We start from the raw sequence: 27,697 nt of genomic DNA, 5'->3' as shown, positions 1-27,697 counted from the left end.
TTTATTAAGATGACTCTAAGTGAACTGCAAAGAAACTGTATGCTTTTAGTGAGATATACTCTGGTCGAAATAAGAACAGCACTGCAGGAGACTTTTTTCTAGAAATAACACACTGAAGAAATTTAACAAGATTGTTGTTGACTTTCCTCTGATAGAACATTTGTTTGCCCAGTGCGACCAGGATTTTTGGACAGTAAAATGAATGTTAAACAAATATGACAAATTATTACCATGTGAAATCGAATCTCTTATAAGTGAAATTCTGAAATTACATCAAGATTCACTGTCACATCTGTTGAAAACAATTGATGAAATCTGTAACTGCCCAAACATGTGCCCTTCATTTTTTAAGAGAGCTTTTCTCTCAAATTGAGGTTTTGGAAAAAGATTCTACAGGGGTACAAATGTTTTCAATTTTCAACATTCATGATGTTTAAATATTCGATAGAACATCAAAGGAACGGTTTCAAGCTAGCTATTTTATAGATAGTTTTCCAGAGAATATTGCAAAGTAATGCTTGTCGACTGAACTATCTTTGCCAATATTTAGTATAAAGGGAAATTTTTCATGTTGTTGGAAGAAATAACAAATATCAAGATTTTGTAGTAAGTTACCACCCATAGCCAGGCTGGCGGTGTATTTTAAATCTCAAGATGATTATTCAGTGCAATTTTGAATATATTCATGTTAATATGTACATCGAACTTGGTACACAAGACTAGACAAGAGAAGGATAGAAAAAAAATATTTCCATGGAGGATGTTTTTGGTGAATATAAATAAGAATATAGTTTTATACACATGTAAAACTTTTGCTTTTTATCTCAATTTGTTAGTTTTTGTAGTTTTTTAAAATTTTTATACCAGACTTTATTATTTCACTAAAACAAGACGAGAGAAAGGAGAAAATACACGATGTATTTTCTTAAAATAATGAATTTATGAATACTGACTTCACTAATTATTTTTGTCACTTTGTTATATTATTTTTTAGTATCATAAATCAGTTAGAAAGAAGTCTGTTTCATTTGATTTACATTTTCATCACTCTCAACTAGTCTTTCAGGACATATATTGCAGAAAGGGCATAAGTCCAAATTAAAAAAAGAAATTGTAATTAATTTCAGTGATGAAATGAAACATAATTTGAAGTGAGGTAATGATCCTACTTGTAGCTAGATTAGTCATAAAATTTTTTGTAGAACTTAGTTCATTTCTGAATGAAATAATCATTTTTAATTGATTCCTGGAAAGTTACATTAGTTGCACTTATGTCCTTTCTGAAATAATCGATTCAGTTGTGAAGAATACATTAGAACTAATTGCATGAAGTACCTTTGTAAATAATTTTCAACTCTTGTGTTCATAGTTATTCAGTCAAAAAAAAAAAAAAAAAAAAAAATCTTGGAGGATTAAATAACTATTTTTGAAAACAAGAAGTATATTCATTTACTAATATAAAACTACGACTGCTGTTGAGACCAATTTATGATTAATTTGCCCGATGTTATTGTTTAGCAATCTTTGTCTTATTTTTGGTGTTGAACTTTGCTGATTTTTACATTAAATTTTAGTACGTAATCCCAAACCTAATGTTTCACACATTAGGGTGCTGTATCAAAATACAGCCTAGTCTGGTTTCTGTTGCTTGATCAAATACACTTTTTCTAATGGTGAAAATGTTGTTTACAAAAATGATATTTCTTACTTGTCAAGTATTACAATTTTACAGTAACTATTTTTATATTGTACAAATATCATTCAGATTTTTATTTTTGTTATCATTATGTTACAGTTGTTTGCTTGTTAAATAGCAAGTCACAGAGTCAAAGTCATAAGTGCAGCTAGTATTGACCTTCTTAAGAGGGGGATGGGTCATAACCAACCTTATATGCATATACACTACCACATTAGTACTGGGAATAATGTTAAAACCAAAGGGTCTGAGGAGGAAGAGGACCCCTTATTATGACACTGTTTGAAGTACATGCACAAAATAACTAATTATTAAAACATCTTTTGTTTTAGATCAAGCATTTGAATTCAGATGGAACATGCTTAACTGTTGATTGGATTGGTCGACAGTTGTACTGGGCTGAAGTAGACAAGAAGCATGGATCAAGCAGTGTTTGGTCTGTTGATTTAAGCTACAATAATCAACCAAAACAGATATTTAATCGACCATCTATAATAAGTAGTTTGGAAGTTGAACCGTTTTCAAGGTACTTGTTTAATTTTGTTTTAAAGTTTCAATCCTCAGATCTGCATGGAACAAAGCCGAGATTCTTTTAACTTTTTTTTTTCTTTTTTTTAATCTAAGCCAGATAAAATGAGTCTAAGGGAAACATGTGCTCGATCCTGTCCTAAATCAGTGTTGGAATGTGTAATTATTGTGATTTCATAAAAACTTGTCCTTTTTAGGCAAGATTTTTCAAAATCTTTTTTTAGATTAGGTTGCTCTAAACACACAACCTTATTTTACTGCAGCAGTACAAGGTCATATCCAGCTTGACCTGGAAACGAGGCAGGCCCAGGGTAGCCCAATGGGAGGTTACTGTGACCTTCTCAAAAAAAAAAAAATTTTTTTTTTTTTTTTATTCAGCAAAGTTTGTCTGACTATTCAGCAAAAGGAGGAGTTCCATTCGGAAAAGTAAGAGTTTCGGCCCTTCCAAAAATTTAAGTTTGGGGTGCCCCAGGGCAGGATCATCATTTGGGCAATTAATTGACTGATCTATTCCTGTTTCCAATATATTGCTCCAATATTTTGGAAGCAGTGTAATTCTAAATTGATAAGGATACTAACCCAATTAAACACCAATAACTTTTCCCTTTTCAATGGGCTCCCAAAGAAGATGTATACACTTTCAAAGTTGATGACAAAGTTACTCCAGCCGAACTCATTGATAAATTTTGAAATTGAGGCAACTGCCAATTTTCAGTTTTTTTTCTTCTTGTAAATAGTTTTTATTTTTGGAAGGAGGTGGGGCAGCTACCCTCCCCCCCCCTCCCTTCCACTTGCAATCTCATATGCCCATACAGCAGTACATGATGGCTGTCTCATGGTTATGTTTTGTTATGTCTTTTTGATCTGAGACTGCTTTTGAGTCTGGGAGAGTGGGAGTACTTGATCCCTTAGGAGACATATTCCCCCTCTCAAATCTCAAAGCTGCAAAAATACATAATTTTAATTAATGGCAACACTACAGAGCACCTATGGTAGGTTTACATCCTTCAAGTGTCAGATGATCCGTTTTGCTCATGCTTTTGAGGTTATGTGTCACAGTCAGTTTTTCAGAGGTGACATTTTTTAAAATTTTGTTTAGATCAAAGAGGTAGCTAGCTTTCTTGAAAAAGCTAAGCTGTTCATCCATTTTTTTTTTTTAAATTATATGATAGAAGACTCGAAATAATGTTACAAGTGTGAGAAATACTGACTAGTGGCTTCTTTTGTTGTGATTTTGAAATTTGTTTGAAAAGTATATGCTTGGAAATACTTGATGCTTTCAAACCAAGGAGACTTGATCCTGGATCAAAACTCCTTAAATATAATTAGGCATATACCTATGATAAATTTATACTACCTATTGTTTAATAAAAATACCGTTGCCTTACAAAACAAGGTCTACAGCTGAAGTTAATCCCTATTAATAGTGAAATCATAATAAAAGCTGACTTGGGAGTATTACGTTACTGTTACCACATTGTAAAAACCTATCCACACCGGCATTTAAATCTCTTGTTTAGCTTGTTGAATGTTTTACTCTTTCAAAATCATTCTTGAAATTCAAAAATTATTAATTTTTCTTTTCTTGCAAACCACTAGTTTCAGCTGATTGTTGTTGTCAATTTTGAAATTTTCTGTAACATTAATGTTTTATAGTCTGTAACATTAAAATGCCAATTGACGTCACAAACAGCATATACAGTAACAAGATTTTAATATTTATTTCTTAGTGTTCACTGAATACTTGATCAAAATTAGGAGTTTCTTTAGCAATGTTAGTTATTTCATATTACAGAGTTAACAGTTTTGCTTGTTAACTTTGCTTTTATTATTAGTTTTATTGCTATTGTTTTGTTTCATTTTTCAATTTGACGTGAACAATTTTGTTTTTTTAAAGAGTAAATAATAACCAGTTTGAAGTAATAAATGTTTTGATTGTATTTAAAGCACTTATAAATTCCCCCCACCACACAGGGGTTAAGTCTTCTGCAGACCAAGATATTTTATTATAATAAATAAATTTAAAAAATGACATAGCATTTTAATGGGCAAAAGACTATTTTGAATATGTAAATTTAGATGGTAAAGCTCTATTAATTCAAATGAAAGTTATAAGCTCCAGCAAGAGAGGGGATCAACTACCCCCTACCTCCCCTATTGTTCTCCAAATAACTCATAGTGCTAATGTAGAAGTATACTAAAGGAATTTGATATTTTGCAGTATATTGAAAAATAAGCCTGATAATTGATAATCCAATTAAAATCCAAAAATAATTTTTCCTTTTCAGTCTAACTCTTTTTGACAACTCCTTATTTCAGTATGGGTGCCTTGTATAATGCATAAAGTTGAAACTAATACTTGTGCCTCAGCTCTAAAATTCTTGATGTGTGCAGATCTCCAGTGCTACTACTTCAATGCAGTAGAGTTTTAAAACACTAACAATGATTTTATTATTAAGAGATGCATTCAAAATTTACATTTTCATTTTAATTATAGATCTCTGATATGGACTCTGAATTCGAGAAATAGCTGTAGTTTGATGATTTCAGATGTCAATGGATCTAAAATTCGGCCGTTTTTCTGGAGAACTCTGGAATACGAGACTACTCCTTACAAAGTGAAAGTGAAGAGGATGACTGAAAAAAATATTTCTTGCAACTGCAGCCCTTCCACGGCAGTTGGAGAAGCTATCACCGTAGACAGTACTAACACTTCTAATCCACAAATCATATGGGTTGACGCTAAATTGGGGCATATTTGGTCTTCTGACATCGATGGATGCTTCTGTCGTCTGCTTCTAAATGCCTCACTAGCAAGTGATATTGGTAAGATTGGAAATGGCATGTTTTTAATGATCAGCTACAATGACATTCCTGAACATGACTCAATCCTTTTTGCTTAAATGTATCAACAGGTCTTCCACCGAGCTCACTTACTGTGGACAGTACGCATCTGTATTGGTCAAATGAAAACTTGGGAAAAGTGTACAGCATTGAAAAGTGCAACAACTATGTTGGAACTCTTCAACTTCCTCAGTCAAATAAAGCTGTTATTTCGGAAGATGTTCGAGGCATTCGTAGCATCCGAGCTATTGGGGATCACCTGCAACCATATCCAGGTAACTACTGAGATTTTTTTCTCCTACTAAAGGAATAATTTTGTCTTGGTAAAAATCATTCTTCTTTTTAAAACATACATAATGAGAAAATATATTAATGGAAAAAATAACTGTTTTGCTCTGTCCAGCAATTTTTTGACTGCCAGAAAATGATAATAAGCAACTTTATATCTACTAATAAGTCAGATTAGTAATTATTAGAAAATAAATGCGTTTATTACCAAATGAAAAAACTCTTAATAGAAATGAAAAGCTATAATAAAGTCATTATAACAACCAGAAAATAGTTTTAGGAGAGTAAATTAAAATATTTTCTCATCTGAACTTAGTGTTGTGTCAATTTTTAAATATAACAAATCATTACTGTTATACCATATCTCTTTCTCTCTCTCTATATATATATGCAGTATATAAGTCATGTCTATTTATAGTGAAAGCAAATTTATGGCTTTAACATTATAACTTAAAGTCCGCTTCACGTTCTTCTGTGCATTATTTAACTTTTGATAAACTTACAGCTATATCTTTTTTTTTAGGGGGGGGGGGGACTTCAACTTTGCTATAGACAGACACAACTTTATGTATTTTGTTTCTTTCCTTAAATTATTTATTTATAAATATACACACACATAGGACCACCAGGAGGTCAAAAAAGAAAAAAAAAAAAAAAAAAAGCGGGGAGGGGGGGGGGGTAAGTTGGGCATGCAAAAAAAAGATATTGGGGGGCAAAATGTAGTCTTGGTTTATTTTGAAATGCAACATAAAACTATCACCAAAACTAAACGTTTCTAGCAACTTACAGCACTCATAATATGATAAAAGAAGTTTAAGTATTCCTAATTTGTGCTGTAAGTGATCATTAGCAAATATTTAATGTTCATTAATTGCATGTTCTGTAAAAAAAATTTAAGAATTCTTTGATTTTTGTGATTAACTAAATGTTTCTAAAATGCAGTAAAATTTTTATTTATTCACATATTTTTTTTTTTGATTCATTAATTATTTTGAGTTACATGATTTAGCCAGTACCTTAAATAAGCTGCCATATTTTATTCTAACGTTTCAAACTACTGTCACCCTCTCTTAGTCGGGTGGTGGATAAACAAATATCGTGCTTTATACGAATAAAACCTCATGGAACCAAATATTTCTCCATAGAAGCAATGCTAAAGATCCTTGCTTAAACAAATAATTTCCCCGAATAATGGAATAATATTGATCAGCTTTCGTGAATGTATTTGCAGGGAAAATTTTTGAATAAATTAGAAATAAATTAAGTAAGATCAATTATTGATGTAAAAATATAAAGCAAGGCGGGCGAGAAAAACAACTTTCATATTCCACCAAAATATTTCCACTATTCGATCAAATTTCTTGTTTTTGCCATTACAAAAAAAGAAGAAACATAGCGTAGTTGATAATTAAATTAAATAGCACAAAGAAATAAACACACTTCAGACAATAATAAATTGATAAATATGTAAAAAAACGGTAGACAAGGAGGGGAAAAAGGAGGCAGGAAAGTGTTCCCAGATGACCTTGTGGAAGCAATCAACTATAATGGAATTTTTCAAAAAATAGTGTACTGAAAAAAGATGCAAAGATTTCATACATACTTGTAACATATATACTAGTTGTTTAACTATTTTGTTTTTTATTTAGCTTATTTCAAAAACTTTTTAACCAACAACATCATTTCCATTATATAGCAATTGATTTCTTATTATTACATAATAGTACCCATACAGCTTTGCCCGTAGTTGAAAATTAAAAGGTCATTCGGTTCGCCTGTATATTTACAAATAATGAATGACAAATTCATCGCCAATTGGCTATGTTCATTCGCTCTCCCATTCCACGTCATGATAATTTCGTAATTTACTTGTCCATCTTATGATAATTTTGCTCCGGAATGTTTTCTTAAAATTGAAATAGAAAAAGAACAAAATCGAATTTTTGAAAAATCGCTTCGAGGTGCACACCTTCATGCTACAAACTAACTTTGTGCCAAATTTAATGAAAATCAGCCGAATGGTCTAGGCGCTATGCGCATCACAGACATCCTACAGACATCCAGACAGAGAGACTGAACTTTATTATTAGTAAAGATTTTAAGACAAATGTTGTCAATTTAGAAAAGTAAAGAAAATTTCCCCGCTTTATCAAATACCCTGCTTAATTGAATACTATTTCTTGGAACCGACAATATTCGATTAAGCGGTGCCGACAGTATATGCGAAATAACCTATTGGTGTAACTAAATTTGACATACTAAAGATAACATTTAAAACTTTTACTTATATAATAATGTGATCAGTTATTTAAAAACTGAAAATTTTACCTAGTTTATTTACTGCATTTGTGAATAGTATTTCATGTCAAATGTCAATGACATTTTCAAGATTTGTTTATTGAAATCCTGAGCTAGGTCAGCGCAAGTCACTATAAATAGGATTCACTACACCAACCAACTCTCTATCAACGTGTTGAAAGATTTTTTCTCTTTTTCAGATATTACTTGTCTGCGTTATGAATCTTATAAAGAAGCTGCAAGACTTATTTCTAGAACATCCAATTCATTATCCCTCTACTTACCCCAGCCCAGAAGACCAAAATTTTGCAGCCGCATCTCTTTCCCATTGGTTATGTTTACTGTACTTTACAGTCCAACGGATGCAGAAGAAACAGCTTCTTGTTTTGAACTGCAGAAATTGGATCTTTGCAAAACTGTGGTAAGATTAACGCTTTTTTTTTGGAAACACCTATATCTGAGCCGTTGAGAACAAAAGTCATGTTAGTCGATTTTACTATAATTTGTATTTTCACCATCAGAAATTAGTTTTCACCTCATTGTACTTCATGCAAAAGTGTCCAAAGTCTATGTTCAACCATTTGCCGATAGACAGTAATTGGAAAACCAAACAGCAGTAGTGTTTTGTGAAAAAGTAGCTACTGAAGCAAACAGTTGCTCAAGATCTTGTTTTATTAATTTACACAAGTTTTGCTCTCAATGGCTCGTATCTTGAAACAATTATTCAACTTTCAAGCTATTTTACCATATAAGATTTTTATTCTTTGTGTTCATATTTATAAACATGAGTTCGTATGCATGAATGTGATTTTTAAGAACTAAGTCATATCACCATTTATACTGTCATGTGCAGGTAAATGACAGTATCTGCAGAAACGACTTTTCAAGATATTTGAAGAAATGCATTTTGGATTCAGTACTAACAATAAGGAAATGTTGGAATTAGACGTCTTTTTTGCGCCTTTTTTTCAGCGGAAACCTATAAAACAAGCTTGTACAGTAAAGATGACGTACAATGTATGACAAAAATGAAAATAAATGAAAAATTTGCAGTTACTGCCCTTTACCTTCACACGACAGTGTCAGTTCTATGTAGGTCAATGAATGAGGTTGTGTATTGTATTTTATTTGCACTTTACAATGGCATTTCATGCAAAAATCTCATTAGTTTAAGTATTAGATCTTCAGTAAAACATTGTCTACAGTTTTTTCCCTAACATCTTTCAACTTTTACAGACAACTTATAATGACTCTGTTGTAATTCCTGATCTTGACCCTTTTAAGAACTACACCGTTAGAGTATCTATCAAGAATTATTACAGTGAAGGAATCATGACTTTGGGGCCTGAAGCCATTTTTCAAACTGAAGAAGGAGGTAAATATTTTTCTTGCGTTTTATTTTAAGCATCACTTAAAAACGTTCTGGTGAGCTCAATGTATAATAAGTAAATGGCAAATTTCTTTCATTGAAGATCAATAGTTTTATTTACAGAGATTGACGCTATTGTCCTGATTAGTAGTGATTGTTGCGCAGCAGGCCCATCATTTGGGGTATCAGAAAGGTTCAATTCCCTCGCCCTCCTTCCTTGCTTTTAAAAACATAATATACTTATGCATGTATGTTTGTATTTTATTTCTCTATACAGTTGGCTCTCTGTTTAACGACGCTCTATTTAACGACTTTCTCTACTTAACGACAGCGTTTCACGGTCCCCAAATGGTCCACTTTAGTTTTAAAAGCATTCTATTTAAGGACGATTTCTACTTAAGGACATTTTTTTGCGGTCCCTTCAAAGTCGTTAAACAGATAGCCAACTGTAATTAGTATTAAGTATTATACCCATTATTTTGGATTAAACTTTTAATTTCTGATGGAAACAAATTTTCACAGAAAGAGTTCATGATAAATCATCTTACATTGTAAAGGGCTTAGCTAGACACTTTTGCATGATAAAAATTAACATGCTTCTCTGTAGGCTTTTGAAATCTTAATACTTTAAATTATAGATATTTCATTATGTTCGTTTGATATCTACTAATATCATATCTCTCATCTATTAACTATATCATTATCTATTCACAATATCATCCTATCCACCTAACTCAGGGATTTACAACCTTAGACTAGTGGGCTGCATATAGTCCATATTTTATGTCTGTCCCGCCTGCTGACAAAAAGAGAGAAAAAGGTCAATAAAATGAAAACAAAACATAGAAACATTTTTGTAATTTAGAAAATGTATTTTATTTCAATCTAGGAATAAACTAAGAAATTGAAATTATTCTTTCTCAAGTAAGTATGCAACTCTAAATGCAGTTTGAGTTATTGAACAATTCTCTCCTATGGATTTTTCTTTTTTTCAAAACTGAAATTATTTCCAATAAAAAAAAAAAAAAAATGCAGCTCAGTAAAAAGGTCTAGTCAATAGTTTCCACTTTTTTACTGCTTCTGTGTCTACATTTTAATTATTTATTTATTCTAAAAATATTGGTGCTTTATTAACACTATTATTGTTAAATCAGATCCATCTCAAATCTCCTTCCCTTTTTATCAATGTAGCCCACTCTTGCAAAAAAAGTGGCCCATCCCTGACCTACCTTACCAGTTCAGCCATCTATGTACTATATCATCCAACCTGCTTGCCATTCATTTACGAAATCATTGCATACATTTTGTACAGCAGTGGTGTACTCAGCATAGGTGGAACCAAGGACGGTAATTTCTGGTGCCCCCCCCCCCCGGAAATTTTTTCAAATTTGTAGTCTTAAAAATGCATTTCAGCTATATATTTTTCAAAAACTTGCAATTTCACTTTGGGTGTCACCCCAGACAGGTAACACCCGGGCGGACTGCCCCCCCCCCCCCAGTAGCGACGCCCATATGCAAAATTGTAAGGGAGTCTCAGATATTTTAACCATGGTTTAGCAGGATATTTTAACCATGGAAGCAGATTGGAGTCATTAAAATTTGACATTTTTTAATAACTTATTCATTAATTGCTGGAGAAGAAATATTCTTACATTTTTGCAAAGAAAAAAGTACTAAAATCAAGGAAGTTCTAATTTCTAAAGGGGTCCGAGCCCCCTCTTGCCCCCCTGTATGGGCGCCCTTGTCCAACACCACTGATTACAGTATTATAAATATGTTTACTATATCATAATACCATTGACCCTGATACTAAGTTTTATTTTGTAGCTCCTACTCAACCCACAAATGTGACTGCTGTTGTTCTAACTCCGTTTCGTATTGATGTTAGCTGGCAACCGCCATTGTTTCCTAATGGTGATTTAATTTCCTATGAAATTAGATTGAAAGTGATGCAGCTTTCGACTAAAATTGCCTTACCACCTGTAATATATTCAGAGTGTGGAAAGCCTACAAGGTCAGATCTCTTCATGAAAATTAATACTACTGAAGCCGGAAAAGATCATTTTATTACGGCAAGTTTTATTTGATTTTATCGTCAAATCATTAACTTTTTGGGAAATTTAAAAAAGAATTAACTTTAGTAAAATGTTTTTCTTAGAAAATCTGTGTCTTACTGTGTCCATATGTAACATACTATTTTAATGTGAAAATTAAGACATTTTGGTCCATTTTTAACTTAAAATAAAAGAAAGTTTTTTGTACTAATCATAAAATTTGAGTTAAATGAAAAATGATCAAATATATATATATATATATATATATATATATATATATATATATATATATATATATATATATATATATATATGTTTTGAGCTCAAATGTGATTGAACTGGAAAAATAAGGCAAAAAGCACAAACCATCAAGAAAATGCAGCAAAAAAAAAAAAAAAAAAAAAAACTCTGACAGTTCACTTGTAGTACTAAACATTTTCTCAATAATTTGCTTTCTTTAAGTTGTTTTTTCATTTAAGGGGGTATTCTAGTATAGAGGCTTAATTTTAAGGTGATTTTATGGGCGTAATAGAAAAAAAAAACAGTAGCTGCTTTCCCTGTCCATTTTTATCAGTTTTTTATTAATACTTTAAAAGTATAAAAATGTATAACAGTTGAAAAAAAAAATCAAAATTGTAGTTGGTAAGGCTGGCAAAGTGGGGATTCTAAAAAAGGGAGGTCTCCTGGTTGAGGTGATTCCAATCCTCCAGGTGATCTGAAACATAAAGTTAAGGTTAATTCTTATTAAACAAGGATATAAAATTGTCTGGACGTAGTTGATTTGAAAATTTTTTTTTCACAAAATGGTATCTTTTTGAATAAAAAAAGTTTATTTTTTGGCTCCTTTTTTGAACTTAAGTATTTTTTTTAATAATAAAAATCAAAAATTACAAAAACCCCTACGTGGAGACAATTTTGATAAAACTAAGAATGTCTGTACCAAATTTCAAGAAAGTCAGTGCATTAGAACTTGAGATATCTTGTCAACCCTATCAAAAAGACTAGTTTCAAGAAAAACGTGTTATATAGTTTGCAGTCTCATTTCAGCAAAAGAGTTTATTTTAACAAAATTAACTGTAACTCCAAAAATAATTAAATTTCCATAAATCCTCTTAGAAACTTATTCTTAAAGGTTTAAACTTTGAAAATATGAAGGGGAAAAAATAATCGGTTTTTTTGAATTTCTAGACTAGAATACCCATTTAAATCTGCATTTCACATTTTAGCTCAAAACCTTATGTTGAAAGGACCCCAAGCTGTTCTGAGACTTGTTGATTATTTAAACTTTAAAATTTTAAAACAATCTTGGTCAATTTTGGATTCCAACCATTGTTGGATTGTTCAATTACTATTTTTTAAAAAAAAGGAATATAGTTGTCACAAGACTGAATCTCCCCCCCCCCCCCCCCATATTCATAATTAGTTCCGTAAGAAGTAGAAGAAATCTTTAGCATTCATATTGGCTTGTATTATGTTTGCAAAAAATGTCTGTAGCAAATATGCATGTTTGTTGATTTAGTTTTTGTTAAATTGAATTTTCATTTGAAGATAACCTTTTCGGTGGCTCTGGAAGATTTTCTACGCTGTATTGTCAAGCCCCCTCCCTCCCAAAAAAAAAGACCACTAAAAATTTCTCTGCTGCAGTCTTCTCTGTGCCCCCTTATGATTATTGTACTGCAGTTCACTTAGAAGGAAGCACAGATTCAGGGGTTGATCATTGGGGTCATGATCCCCCTTAATGTCAGTAAAGATAGGTGCTAAAACACACATTTTGTGATTTCATTTTCAAGAAATAACCAAAGAGACCCTAGGGTTCACTGATTTATTTCCCCTTCCAATTAGTGTGCTAATATAATGTTACTTTCTCATACGATACAATTACAAAAGTATGATACATTTATTTTATTTAAAAATTAAAAAAATATATTTTTTTTTCTATCTGAACTTATTACTTCAAAATATTAACAAATTGTTACACTGATTACTTTTGCAGTTTTTTTATGTATAATGTTAGGCTTAAATATTACAATTTTTGAATTGTGCTGTGAATGATTTGTTACAAATCCTGTAAATAGTAATTATTGTAGTGACGTAACCTGTGAATAGTTTCCCGTAATGAATATACAACCCCTTTTCATATGGCTAAAGTATACCACCCCCTATTTCCTTTTTGTTCATTGATAAAATTTGATAACGGTCTACTGCTTTACAGAAGCGTGTGGAATATTTGAGAAATTTCTTTTCGGTGTATTTAAGCCGTTAGCGATGGATAAACAGTTGAGTTTCGATTGATATTTCGAACTGAGAGCATTTTGCTCTGTTTATAACGAGGCATTTCGCTGTGTTGTTTTCGTATTTGGAAGTAAATACGTGTGTAAACGTTGAGTTTACGGTGTTGTGTGATAATTGCTTAGTTGCTGATGAATAATTTAGCAGTTGTTGAAGATCTTTCCTGTACATAGTGTAAATAAATTTCCTGTGTTTTTATCAAGAACTGTGTTTTCATTTCAAGAAAGTGGAAGTCGCACCGAATCCGTTACAATTTGGCGCCCAACGTGGGGCTTCTTCTGGACTTTCTTGGAGTAAGTGTGACTTTGGACATTTTTTCATAAAGACTGTTTGAATTTATAGACTTTGTTTTTATGGTGATTACTCGCGCAATGGATGACCAATTAAAACAACTTCTGGAAGCAATTAATGCTGTGAAAAGCGACTTGACTGAAAATATGGCGGCTAATCAAGAACAATTAAAAAATGATATGGCGGCTAATCAAGAACAATTGAAAAGTGATTTAATGGTACTGAAAAATGATTTAGCTTCTAACCAAGAGGAAATTAAAAACGACCTTACTTCGGTAAAGACTGTGATGGAAAATAAATTTAATGAGATAGAGCATCGAGTTGATGCTTTTGATGAAAAACTTGAAACAGTAGAAAACCGTATCGCAACAGTTGAAAATCATGTGGATGAGAAAATTAAAAACATGGAAAGGAGATTGGCGACCGCGGAAAGCAGTTCTGTACAGTTTGGCGCTCCCACATCGGTTGCTCGACCGTCCATTAAACTTGCCACATTTGATGGGAAAACTTCGTGGCAGGTTTACAAAACTCAATTCATGATAGTGGCGGAAGCGAACGGATGGGACTCTGCTACCAAGGCCTGTCATCTTGCAGCATCCCTGAGAGGTGACGCAGCGGACATTCTCCAGACCCTTCCGGACAGCCAGCGCCTGGATTTCGCCGCCCTCACAGCTGCGTTGGAGCTTCGCTTCGGTGAGAAGTGCCAGAAAGATTTCAGCCGACTCCAGTTGAAGTCCCGTTTCCAGAAAACTGGGGAAACCCTGCAAGAGCTTGCGGCGGACATCGAGAGACTGTCTCATCTTGCTTTTTACGACTGCCCTGCGGATGTTCGAGACAACCTGGCACTCAACTACTACATCGACGGGGTTCGAGATCCGGAAATCCAGAAAGCTCTACGGATGGCGGATGTCAAAGACCTGAATTCTGCCGTTGTGTATGCGATGAGATACGAGGCCGCCCAAGAAGCAACCCGTGTGGATCGCCATCTAATCCGGACTCAGGAAGCTGATGAGTCTGATTCCAGGTCGTCCCACCTCGCTGAACTTGAGAGACAACTCGGTGACTTGACAAGACATTTGAGCAGCATAACAGCCCAAAAGAAACAAGAGCATAAGTGCTGGAAATGCGGTAGTGAAGGACACCTGCGAAGGAGTTGTCCGGCTCGCCAAGCTACGCGAGGGAAGGAAATCACCACCACTAAAGCTCTGCAGATTTCCTCTTCTAGTAGTGGCAGTGATGGACTTTTCATTTACGCACATGTAAATGGGAACCCCTGCAGACTGATTGTTGACACTGGAGCCAATGTGACAATCATTAGGACAGATGTGGCTCGTGAATTTGGATTGAAACTGCTGTGGACATCGCCACGCGTAAGTCTCCAGACTGTGACAGGTGACAAAATTGAGATTGACGGTAAAGTGGACTTGGAAATAGTGTTTGGGAATGCCACCTACCATCATACGGCATTCGTCGCTAATATCACTGACCCCTTCATTCTCGGATTGGACTTTTTGAAGAAATATGACTTCACTCTCGACTTCAAGACTAATGAGCTGCACTCGATGAGAGAAGACATAGCCGTTTTCCCTGCAGAGAGTGATGTAAAATCCGCTCATCAAATAATAGCTCAAACAGATTTATCGATTCCCTCAAGGTCAGAATCATTAATACCTGGCTCCCTTGAAGAAAGCAATAGTTTTCGATTTGGACTCATTGAATACCCTAACCTAAGCAATAGCCTAAAAGGAGTACTGGTAGCATCTACGCTTGTGGACCTTTCTAAGGATGTAATTCCTGTGAGAGTCGCCAACGTGAGTGAAAGGCCAAGGAATATCCGAAAAGGTGAAGTGTTGGCAACTTGTACTCCAGTAAACTGCATCATTAGAAGAATCAATTCCCCTGAGACTGTGTCTTCTGAGTCCTTGACGTCGAAGTTAATTGGGAGTGCGCCATTATCGAAAGATCAAAGAACTGCTGCGGAACAATTGGTGGACGACTTCAAGCATCTGTTTTCATCTACATCGGAGGATGTTGGCCGTACGAATTTAACGCAGCATAGGATTTACACTAGAGAACACCTCCCTATTAAACAGCATCCAAGACGACTACCGTTCGCCAAGAAGGAAGAGGTTGAGACGCTCCTGAAAGAGATGAAGGAGAATGATGTAATCGAACCTTCATCCAGTCCTTGGGCCTCTCCCATCGTCTTGGTCCGAAAGAAAGATGGCTCCACCAGATTTTGTGTCGATTACCGACGACTGAATGAAATCACCAAGAAAGACAGTTACCCTCTCCCACGGATAGACGACACCTTAGACACTCTTTCCGGACACAAGTGGTTTTCGACCCTGGACTTGAAGAGCGGCTACTGGCAGGTTGAGATACACCCTGATGACCGAGAGAAGACAGCGTTTACAACTGGACAAGGCTTATGGCAGTTTAAAGTGATGCCCTTCGGCCTCTGCAATGCACCAGCTACGTTCGAGCGTCTTATGGAGACAGTGTTAAGAGGACTTTCCTACGAATCCTGTCTGGTCTACTTAGACGATATCATCATTGTGGGACGCAGTTTCGAAGAACATCTGGAAAATCTTAGGAAGGTGCTGCAAAAGCTTAAGGAAGCCAATTTGAAGTTAAGCCCATCCAAATGTAATTTGTTCCGCCGGGAAGTGAACTACCTTGGTCACATCATCTCTTCTGAAGGTGTACAAACCGATCCAGAAAAGGTATCTGCGGTCAGGAGTTGGAGTCGTCCCGAAAACATCCATCAGCTGCAAAGTTTCCTGGGGCTCTGCACGTACTACAGGAAGTTTGTGAAGGGTTTTTCCAACATTGCACGACCTTTGCATAAGCTGACGGAGAGCAAGCAAAAGTTTGAATGGTCCAAAGAATGCGAAGATGCATTTCTACGACTGAAGGAGGCTTTAACATCAACGCCTATCCTCGCCTATCCTCAGCCTGAAAAATCCTTCATCCTGGACACTGATGCGAGCAACGAGGGCATCGGAGCTGTTTTATCCCAAGAAATTGACGGAAATGAACATGTCATCGCTTATTGGAGCAAATGCTTATCAAAGTCGGAGCGAAATTACTGCGTCACCAGAAAGGAGTTACTGGCCATAGTGAAAGCTGTAGAACACTTCCATCATTACCTCTACGGCCGAAAATTTCTGCTTCGGACAGATCATGCCTCATTAACTTGGCTTTTGAACTTCAAAAATCCGGAAGGTCGGATAGCCAGTTGGATACAGCGGCTCCAGGAATATGACATGGAGATCAAGCATCGAAAAGGGTTATCTCACGGTAATGCTGACGCTTTATCAAGGAGACCCTGTCCTGAGAACTGCCACTATTGTTCCCGAATCGAGAAACAGTATGGAACGACTAGCCCTACCGCCTTTCAGGTGACAGTGACTCCAATATCATCAGAACCTGATCCATGGAGTGACGACCAAGTTCGAAAAGATCAACTTGAAGACCCCGACATAAAACCAATTTTGGAGTTCATGGAAAGTGACAGTCGGCGACCTAGCTGGCAGGACGTTTCCATCTTCAGTCCTGCAACAAAAAGATACTGGGCTTTATGGAATTCACTCCATTTACGGAACGGCGTACTGTACCGAAAATGGGAATCTGATGACGGCAAAACGTCTAGGTGGCAGTTACTACTTCCCCGATCAAGGATTTCAGATGTTCTGAAAGAAATACATAGTAGTGCGACTGGAGGACATTTTGGTGTCTTGAAAACCCTTAATAAAGTTCGGGAGCGCTTCTTCTGGAGCAAGGCGAAGGATGACGTGGAGAAGTGGTGCCATTCTTGTGTCGCCTGTGCTGCTCGTAAAGGACCGAAGAAGAGAAGCAGAGGGAAGCTACATCTGTACAACGTTGGAGCTCCTTTCGAACGAATTGGGATCGACATCCTGGGTCCTCTACCAAGAACTGCTGATGGGAACAAATACGTTCTTGTTTCCATCAACTATTTCACGAAATGGCCCGAAGCGTATCCCATTCCAGATCAAGAAGCTACCACCGTAGCAGAGACTCTAGTCCAACATTGGATCTCGAGATACGGAACACCTTTGCAGATTCATTCCGACCAAGGGAGGAATTTCATCTCTGCTGTTTTTAAGGGCCTATGTCAAATTCTCGGAATTGAGAAAACTAGGACAACACCACTACACCCACAATCGGACGGCATGGTGGAGAGATTTAACCGCACAATCCTGAATAATCTCTCACTTATGGTCTCCAGAAATCAACAGGATTGGGACAAGAAGCTGCCTTTGTTCCTGCTGGCCTACCGCAGTGCTGTCCACGAGACTACCGGATATGCCCCATCTCAGATGCTCTTCGGACGAGAGCTTCGGCTACCTTGTGATCTCGTCTTCGGTCGTCCTCCGGATGCGCCTGCATCGCCTGAGTACATCCAGGATCTCCAGGCCCGGTTGGAAGACGTTCATAACTTCGCACGAGAGCGAATCAACATCGCGGCGGAGAAGATGAAGACCCGATACGACACAAGGTCTACTGGACATGAATTCAACGAAGGCGACAAGGTTTGGTTATGGAATCCCATCCGACGGAAAGGTCTGTCACCCAAATTGCAGTCGCATTGGGATGGACCCTACAAAGTCCTTAACCGACTAAATGACGTCGTAGTGAGGATCCAAAAATCACCTAATGCAAAACCTAGGGTTGTACATTATGATCGGTTAGCCCCATACTATGGCCATAGTTCATGAGTATTACGTAAACAACCATGGTTGATAACATAAAAGTTGTAGATAATTTTTGCTTTTAATGTTTAGTAATATTTCTTGTTATTATTGTGTTTTCTGTATCTGTTAGTTATTAATTAATGTGTATATTTGTAAACTTGTGATAGAAGTTTGGCACCCTTTCTGGGGATTGTACTGCCCGGGACGTGCAGTCCTTGGGAAGGGGGCAATGTTACAAGTCCTGTAAATAGTAATTATTGTAGTGACGTAATCTGTGAATAGTTTCCCGTAATGAATATACAACCCCTTTTCATATGGCTAAAGTATACCACCCCCTATTTCCTTTTTGTTCATTGATAAAATTTGATAACGGTCTACTGCTTTACAGAAGCGTGTGGAATATTTGAGAAATTTCTTTTCGGTGTATTTAAGCCGTTAGCGATGGATAAACAGTAGGGTGGCCCAAAAATTTCAAATTTACCCTATACCCCAGGGCACCCACTATTTTTTTTACCTTCATTGATAGTAGTAAAGTGCCAAAAATTTAATGTCCTAGGTTGAGTAGAAGGCAGTGCTCAACATCGTCAAAGTTTTAAAAAATTTGTTATTTCCTTATTTCTTAAATATTGATTTCTGTACACTTGTTTTCTTTCAGATGCTGTTTTTGTGAAAGAAATACTAAGAAAAATGTCTTAAAAATATATAACTATCAATAGTTGTGTGTGAGGACTGTTTTTATACAAGACATTGTTTAGGACTTTTTTGTGAAAATATGGCTTTATCATCAACACGTCAAGCGGACACTATATTCTTGATAGGTATCAAAGATCTAGAACCAATATCTCAATTTAATCAGTTACCAACTATAAAGCAAGTCCTTCTTAGATTCCATTTTTTTCTCCAAAGGAAAAAATCGGTTCGAAATGCCAGTCACAGCACTGTAGAAGAATTAATTTTAGTGTGGCAAAAAACAGCTATCCCGATTAGACTTGTAAAACATTGTATTGATAAGCTTGAAAAATTACACTCTGAATGGTTTCTGCTAAAAAAAAATAAAGGAAGAATCTCTGATACCCAAAAGAAACGTGAAACACTATTTCAAGAGCAGCTAGATATGTTATTTGACATTGCTCACAATGATGCAATTACTATATGCAAAGTAGATGAAGACAGAAAATTTTTAATTGATCAGAGGACGGAAAGAAATATGATTATTTCATCAGAAGACAAGAAATACAACATAAAACAAGAAAGGAAATTTCAAAGAAAAATGAAAGAACAAAAGAGACTTGAAAAAGGGAATGAGCCAGGGTCCTCTTCCCTGATATCTCCAACTGTGACTATTTCAAATTCAGATGATGAATCAAGAGAACAATCTGATTCAGCCATAGATAAATCAGAAGAGATGTATAAGTATATGTATAAGCCACCATCTTCTTTTAAAAGAAGGGAATCCCAAAAAGACTCACAGAATGAACCAATTGCTAAGAAATCTTTATTTTCTAAACATGTCACAAGCGCATTAGATCGCAATAAGGTTTCTGATAGGGAAGCCTTTAGACTAATGGTCCCTATTGCATCGGCATTGGGGCATGACCCTAGTTCCTTGCCATTATCACGAAGTACTATTCAACGCAAAAGGAAAGAAGGAAGAAAAGCTGTGTTTGAAGAAATAAAGCAATGTGTTTCTTTTGACGATCCAGTTATTGTTCATTGGGACGGGAAGATTCTTCCTGATATTTTGGGCACTGATAAAGTAGATTGATTGCCCGTATTAGTATCTGCAGGTGCAGATGGTAAGGAGAAATTGCTTGGAGTGCCAAAACTTGTAAGGGGTACTGGTGCAAATGCAGCGAATGCAGTTTATAATGTACTAAGTGAATGGGGTTTGGAGAACAAAATAGTCGGCATGTGTTGTGACACTACATCCGTTAATACAGGGTTTAAAAATGGAGCTTGTGTTATGCTGGAACATAAAATTGGAGAAGAATTATTATGGCTACCATGCAGGCACCACATTTTGGAGATTGTTCTCAGTAAGGTATTTACTCTCTGTTTCGGACCATCTAGTGGTCCTGACATTCCTTTATTCAAAAGATTTAAGGTAGCATGGCCCTTCATACACAAAGAAAACCATCAACCATTAGAAAAAGCTCCTGGCAGTGAAAATTTAAAGCTCACTGCAGTAAATGCTTTATTAGTTGTCTTAGGAAGGAATAAGCAGCCCAGAGATGATTACATGGAGTTAATAGAGATGACTCTTTTAGCTCTGGGCCATACTCCATATAAAATTCATTGGAGAGCTCCAGGTGCAGTACACCACGCTCGTTGGATGGCGAAATTGTTATACGCCATTAAAATTCACTTGTTTCGTGAGGAAGACAGTTTCAAAACCACACAAAAGGAAAAATTGCAGTTAGAACGCTTTGTGAACTTTGGAGCTCTTGTATATGTAAAATATTGGTTTGAAGCCCCTATGGCTACAAATGCTGCTTGGGCAGATCTTTGTCTGTGGAAAGACATGACCAATTATGGAATTATTGATTCTCAAATTAGTGAAGTGGTTAAAAATGCCATAAAAAATCATCTTTGGTACCTCTCGGATGAGTTAGTTGGCTTAAGTTTATTCTCAGAGAAAGTTTCAAATGAGGAAAAGGTAGAAATTGTCAAGAAGATGGATTGTGAACCTACTGACCGGAAGGTAAGAGGAGATTTGTCACTTTTAACTGACCAGGCCGTTTTGGCTGATTTTGCCAATAAAAGATCATTGCAGGTGTTTGATAAATTGAAAATAAATTCACATTTTTTGACCACACATCCAAATGAATGGAACAGCAATGAACATTACATTAGTGGTAAACAAATCACAAAAAATATGAAAGTTGTTAATGATATAGCTGAGCGTGGTGTGAAACTTTTTGAAGAGTTTAATAAGCTTTTGACAAATGATGAAGAAGAGAAACAGTTGGTCCTGCAAGTTGTTGAGGCTAACAGAAAGTTGGTTCCGTCCAAAACGACAAAACAAGTAGCTGTTGAAAGTTTGAAGCCATCAACTTCAAAGCATTAAACCATGTTTATTTACCCCAACCAGTACTTTCCTATAAGATTTTTGTTTTATTAATTAATATTATACAATAAAATAAACTAATTTACTACTACTCAGCTATTTGTACTTAATTTAAAACAATCCTCAAAATTTCCTATTTTTCAATTTTATATTTAATATTAAATGTCTTTGAGCACTGTCTTCCAATTGGAATATTATCTTCAAACTTTGCCAAAATACTTGTTTTATTACTAGTAAAAAAAATAGCGGGTGCCCAGATATGTAAACTAGTTTTGAAATTTTGACTATAAAATATGGGCCACCCTAATAAACAGTTGAGTTTCGATTGATATTTCGAACTGAGAGCATTTTGCTCTGTTTATAGCGAGGCATTTCGCTGTGTTGTTTTCGTATTTGGAAGTAAATACGTGTGTAAACGTTGAGTTTACGGTGTTGTGTGATAATTGCTTAATTGCTGATGAATAATTTAGCAGTTGTTGAAGATCTTTCCTGTACATAGTGTAAATAAATTTCCTGTGTTTTTATCAAGAACTGTGTTTTCATTTCAAGAAAGTGGAAGTCGCACCGAATCCGTTACAGATTTTTTTGCCAAAAATTGACAACTTTCACATTTTATAATTATGTGTCATGTAAAAGATCCCTTGAATATTCATTTGGCTTTGAGTACTCTTGTCAAAATTAAATTCCTAGTACAGTTTTGCATCAAAGAGAACCCAGGTTCCTCCATCTGAAGAGGAAACTGGGCTTCAAAGTTCTTGTGGTAATGGTATTCGCTAATAGTGGTGTCACATGAAAAAATTGATGCAATATCATAGCATCGGACTAGGTCTGCAAAAAGTAAAGGCTTTAGTGCATCCCCCTTAAAAAGAAACAAAAATGATTGTTTTTTTGTTTTTTTTTGTACGCACGAACACCAATATTTGAATTTATTTCCTAAACTCAAAATTTATTTTTTAGGTTCGGGCCTACTCTTCAAAATGTGATATGTACAGTGATAGCGATGAGATTCAAGTCAAGACATATGAATTGCCCCAAGATTTAATCCTGTATAATGCTACTTCAACATCGCTCTTGCTTTCTTGGGTATCACCATCAGACTCGAGCACTTTGTATCATGTTTTGGAATATAAAAAAGTAATTTTTTCTCAAAATTCCTACAAAAAGTTTGGATATTTGAAGTGTATTTCTGTATATAATTGTTTTTAATGTATGATGTGTGATCTCTTAAGCAGCAAAGGCATGTATTAATTTTTAGAAACAAGTATCTTTCTTTCGGTAAGTTACCACCCTAATATCCAGGGCCCCCAAAGCTAATCGTAATAAACTGGCATCTACGCATTTCTCGTGATTTTAGTTGTATGGAAATGGTCGGAAATATTATCTCTATGATTTAAAATTTTAAATTGTTGCCATCTTTTGTTTGTTAACAAATAAAATTTAATTAATTCAAGCTAGGCTTTCAAAATAACTTTCAATGTTTGCTCTTTGCTTTGCTTTTGCAATAATTCGGAAATTGAGATGGCCATCAAGTTTTTTGTGTATGTAATTTAATTTTTCTGGGAATATTGCTTTCTCCTCAAGCATGGGGAGAGGTCAGAAATCATAAGAAATATATAGAAGAAAATTTCGTGATGGCCACAACATACTAGTTTTTACTAGGATTGTTTATGTTAAATGGGATTTGCAGTAGTGAAGTCATTGAGATTGAAATTCCAGCTAAAGATTAACTATATAGATCAGGTTGGCAATGTTACTTTTAATTCATGGGCGTGTTTAAGGAGTGAGCTTTTATTCAAACTGTCTCCAAAAGTTTTCATAACTATATCAAAGTATGCTTTTTAATCATACCATTTTTGGCTGTTATTATTTATTTATCTATTTTTCATTTGAAAAATGAAACCATTATTATTGACAGATTGTACAAACTGTGTGCGTTATCTCCAGTATACATTTTTATTGTAGTTATTGCAAAAAGCATTTCTTGCAAAAAAAAAAAAAAATTGTGTTTTTGTTCAGATTTTGAATATCTGAGCTAACAATAACATCAAAATTCTTTAAATTCAAAAGTGGCAAACTCTATATTTAGCATACTTTGTAAGTGTTAAAAAATATGAATTTGAGAAGCATTATACTTCAAATGCGTGTATACTAGTACATGCATTTACTTATTTATTAAAAAGATATCGAATATTTAATAGGGGTGTAGATGTGGCAGTGTGCTCATGAGATTTTTTTACTATTATTATTCAATGGTCATGTTACCTTTTGCATTTGCTCAAGATATAAAAGGTGTGCTCCTAAAGTAGTCTCCCCTCAATTAAATAATATATTGTAACAACAACCATTAGAATGTGGGTCATTCTTCAGAAAATGTTACTTTTGAACTCAAATATTTTTCAATTTCGAAACTTTTTTTTTTTTTTATTCTTACATGAAAGTGTTACCTATTAGAAGTAACCATAAAAAATGGCCCAGCTAAGTTCCAATTATTTTACTCATAAATAAAAAAAAAATAAAAAATGCCTTGTTCACGGAAATAAAAAAAAAGAAAAAAACTTTTAATATTCAAAAATTGAGGTCAATTTAATATAAAAGTAGTAATTCTGTTAGTTGTGCAAATAATCAGCTGTTTTAATGATTAGTGGGAATATAATATTAAGCTCTTTTAATTAAAGTATGGCTTAATTAGTAGTTTCAAATGTATGTTAAAAAAATAGTATTTAGTAAATTTGAGGATATACTGGCAATTTATAATTTTGTAGAATACCTATTATTGATGTATTTCTCCTCCATCAATTATTTTTACCTCAGAAATAATGACATTAATAAGGTCTGTCACAGAGGTGAGGATCTTCCCATTAATATAGGCCTAATAGATAAATTTTTCATGGAAAATTATTTTTCTTCGTTGCTACAATCTGCACATGTTAAGCATATGAAAACATCTTCACTTCATTTTTTACATTAATTTACATCCCTGAAATTCAAGTTCACGGAGGTGAGAAGTAAATATAACCACACTAAGATTTTAAAGCAAAATTTCTCTATCTGCTTGTTTTCAACAAAAATCTCACAACTTCAACTATGGCTGAAAATAAACAAAGGGGCTTCCTTGTATCATGGTAGATAAAATTTGATGTCGTTACTGCCATCTGTTACTGAAAAATTGCATTTAATATTTGGGTAATGGATGTGAGAATTTTTTGTGTGACAGACCTAATTATCCTACTAAAACAAATTAAATCACAATAAAAAAAATTTGAATACACTCAAGCATTTCGTATTTGAGACACTTGTGAAAGGAATAATAAATAAATAAGTATATACTTTTAATTAAACAAGTTATTAAGCAACATAAAGTCACACCAGGTGTGTGACATGCCATGGAGGTGAGAATTCACATGTTGTGAACCAAAAATATACTAAGATAAAAACTATTATTAAAAAATTGTTGACTGGTTTAAAAAGATATATTTTTGGTAAAATTAAAAAACATTGTTAAATGAATCGTTCCTTAAAATTTTTACTGTAAAGTGCGTGTGACTTAAAAGTTACTTTTTGTAGAATGACCCATGTGTGAAAGAAATCTAATTTTATTAATCATATAGATTTCCTTAGAAATGTAGTCGTAAAATCTTCCCCAAAACCAAAGTCTGGTTATGGCCCTGTTTCAAATCAATATTTTGCTTTGCATCAATAATTAATGCCCAGTCCTCTTAGTAAATGCATGAAGCACTATATCTAAATTCAAACTAAACTTAGGATTAAAAAACAATCTTTTGATTGTGCTTTCCAATAATAAACCTGCAAAATATTTCTTTGTTAGCTTGCTAACAATAGTGAAACTATTACTTTTTGAAATTATATCTCAGAAACTGCTGTATTATGGTTTTTGTTTAATATGACTTCATAATATCCAACATTACCATTTATTTTTGTATTATTGCTTTAATATATATATGTTGCTAATCATCAGTGTATGTTTCATAAATGCTTTCACAATATAATACACATTTTGTGAAAAAAATCTGATGTTTCTCAAATATTTCTTTTATAGCATGGGGAATCCAAATGGCATTCATCATCAAAAGGAGAAAAAACTGATTCGTCGATAAAGTACATTTTCCTTGTGGAAAGCCTCACTCCCAAAACTAAGTATTTGTTCAGACTTATCTTGACTTATCGAAGAGCTGAACTTATATACCCCAAGAATTCAGCGTTTGAATACACCACGTCTGGAGATGTGCCAAGTGTACCGGGTGAACCTGAGCTGCACCACATGAAGAGTGACCTTTATGAGGTAGTATGGGAACCTGCCTTCAACTATGGATATGAGCAGCTGTTCTATGAACTCCAGATAAAGTAAGTGCACTTCTCATATTATCAAGCCATCAAACAAGGTCTGTGAATTATGGTTATTTAGCACCTTTTTTTTATTTCATACTAGTGGTACCCACATGGCTGTGCCCGTAATAGAAAAACTAAAAGGTCTTTTGGTTTACTTATATATTTACAAATAATGTATGGTGAATTTTCTTGCCAATTGGCTTGTACCCATGTTACAGTTCCACGTTATGATAATTTCGTATCTCACCAATTGGCTTGTACCCATGTTATGGTTCCAGGTTATGATAATTTCGTAATTTACTCGTCCAACTTATGATATTTTCTGTTCTTAAAATTGGAATAGAAAAAGAACCAAATTGAATTTTTCGAAAAATCGCTTCAAGGTGCACACCTCCATGCTACAAACTAATTGTGTACCAAATTTCATGAAAATTAGCCGAACGGTCTAGGCGCTATGCGCATCACAGAGATCCTGACAGACAGACAGAGATCCTGACAGACAGAGACTTTCAGCTTTATTATTAGTAAAGATGCAACAATTTCTAATTTATCTGTCATCCATTTTATGAGTTTCTGTTACACATTAGTTATATATTGTTTTTCATTTTTTTACTGGTACTTTTCCATTATATGTTTCCCATTTGTGTTTTTAATCTTAGTGATTATTTTTCCTTTTACCTATTGTCAGATTGTCACCATATTTAGTCAAAGAAAGTTAAAGAAACTACTTATTTGGCAAACACATACATTTTTCTTCTTTAAATAAACTGATAAACAAAAAAGAAACCTAAAAACGAGAGTAAAAGTTCTTCCAACATAAAATAATCCTCTAAATGATTAAATAAGTCATTAAAAGCAAAATAATATGCAAAAAAAAAAAAAAGCTGTTAAATAACATGAAAAATTCTATTTAAGCCAAACCAACTTTATACATACTATTAGTATGTAAAATAACTAGCCAAATAAATATGTTGAGTCGTAAATGAGCATCAAAAGTTAAAGTAAAATTAGATGAAGAGAAACAAACATGGCAACGATGCAAACAAAATTTTTCAACATCCGCCAAGGTAGAAAGGAAACAAATCGCCAAACCAAGTGGCATTTTTATAATTAAAAGGTACTGTTTGACCAAAGGTATATAAAAGTTAATTGAATTTGACTTTTGTTTGTTTATCACTGAGTTAGATGTATCCCTTAGTTCTACTTTGGTAAAATACTTATTCTGTTTTTCCCTTTTTTTACTTCCTTCTATATCTAATATATAGAAGAAAGTATTGGATTCGTGCAAATTTTTGAATTTTGACGGATTCAAAAGTTTTAAGGTGTACTGTCCATATCGACCGTTTTTGGAAAATGTCTGTCTGTCTGTGTGCGTGTGTGTCTGTATGTGTGTGAACATTTTTTTGTGGCTGCTCAACAGCTAAAACTACCATATGAAATCGAACGAAATTTGGCACACATATGTGTCCCTATGTGAACTTGTGCCCATTGGTTTTTGGCAAATTCCTCCAAGGGGGGGTAAAGCAATGGAACGTTTCTTGAGTTATGCGTGTCTGTTATTCCCCAGGAAGTTAACTGGCAGAATGAAACAAAATTTGATCCATATGTGTCCCCTAACATGTGCAGGTGCTGATTCAATTTTGGTGTTAATAGCTCTAACGGGGGCTGAACTAGAGAATGTTTTTTGTCATCACTTGTGACTGCTATAACACAAGAAATAACAAATGGAATCAAGCAAAAATTTATCGACAAGTAGCCCTTAGGGCAGTGTTTCTTAAATTGTGTCCCGCAGAAGCCAGGGGTTCCACGGAGATCAATTAAGGGTTCCACAAAACTCTCATTCTTTATTTTCCTTTCTTTTTAGAAAACTTAAAAATCTATCAGAATAATTAATTTTCAAAACTGAAA

The 27,697-nt window shown here is 34.5% G+C and overlaps 1 protein-coding gene across 1 annotated transcript in view; it reads left to right on the top strand.

Moving 5' to 3' along the window:
• Window positions 1-27,697, top strand: part of LOC129230529 (proto-oncogene tyrosine-protein kinase ROS-like) — a 109,425-nt gene that overhangs the window by 62,014 nt on the left and 19,714 nt on the right. Inside the window, exons 24-31 of the mRNA XM_054864933.1 lie at window positions 2,029-2,222; window positions 4,722-5,050; window positions 5,140-5,343; window positions 7,855-8,075; window positions 8,891-9,029; window positions 10,851-11,095; window positions 22,400-22,576; window positions 25,500-25,804. Coding sequence (XP_054720908.1) covers window positions 2,029-2,222; window positions 4,722-5,050; window positions 5,140-5,343; window positions 7,855-8,075; window positions 8,891-9,029; window positions 10,851-11,095; window positions 22,400-22,576; window positions 25,500-25,804 — 1,814 coding nt within the window. The remainder of the gene's footprint in view (window positions 1-2,028; window positions 2,223-4,721; window positions 5,051-5,139; window positions 5,344-7,854; window positions 8,076-8,890; window positions 9,030-10,850; window positions 11,096-22,399; window positions 22,577-25,499; window positions 25,805-27,697) is intronic.

This window comes from Uloborus diversus, chromosome 9 (genome assembly GCF_026930045.1).
Source record: "Uloborus diversus isolate 005 chromosome 9, Udiv.v.3.1, whole genome shotgun sequence".
NCBI classification, from domain to species: Eukaryota; Metazoa; Arthropoda; class Arachnida; order Araneae; family Uloboridae; genus Uloborus; species Uloborus diversus.
Note: the sequence above shows the minus strand (reverse complement) of the source record. Positions and strands in the feature narration are given on the sequence as shown.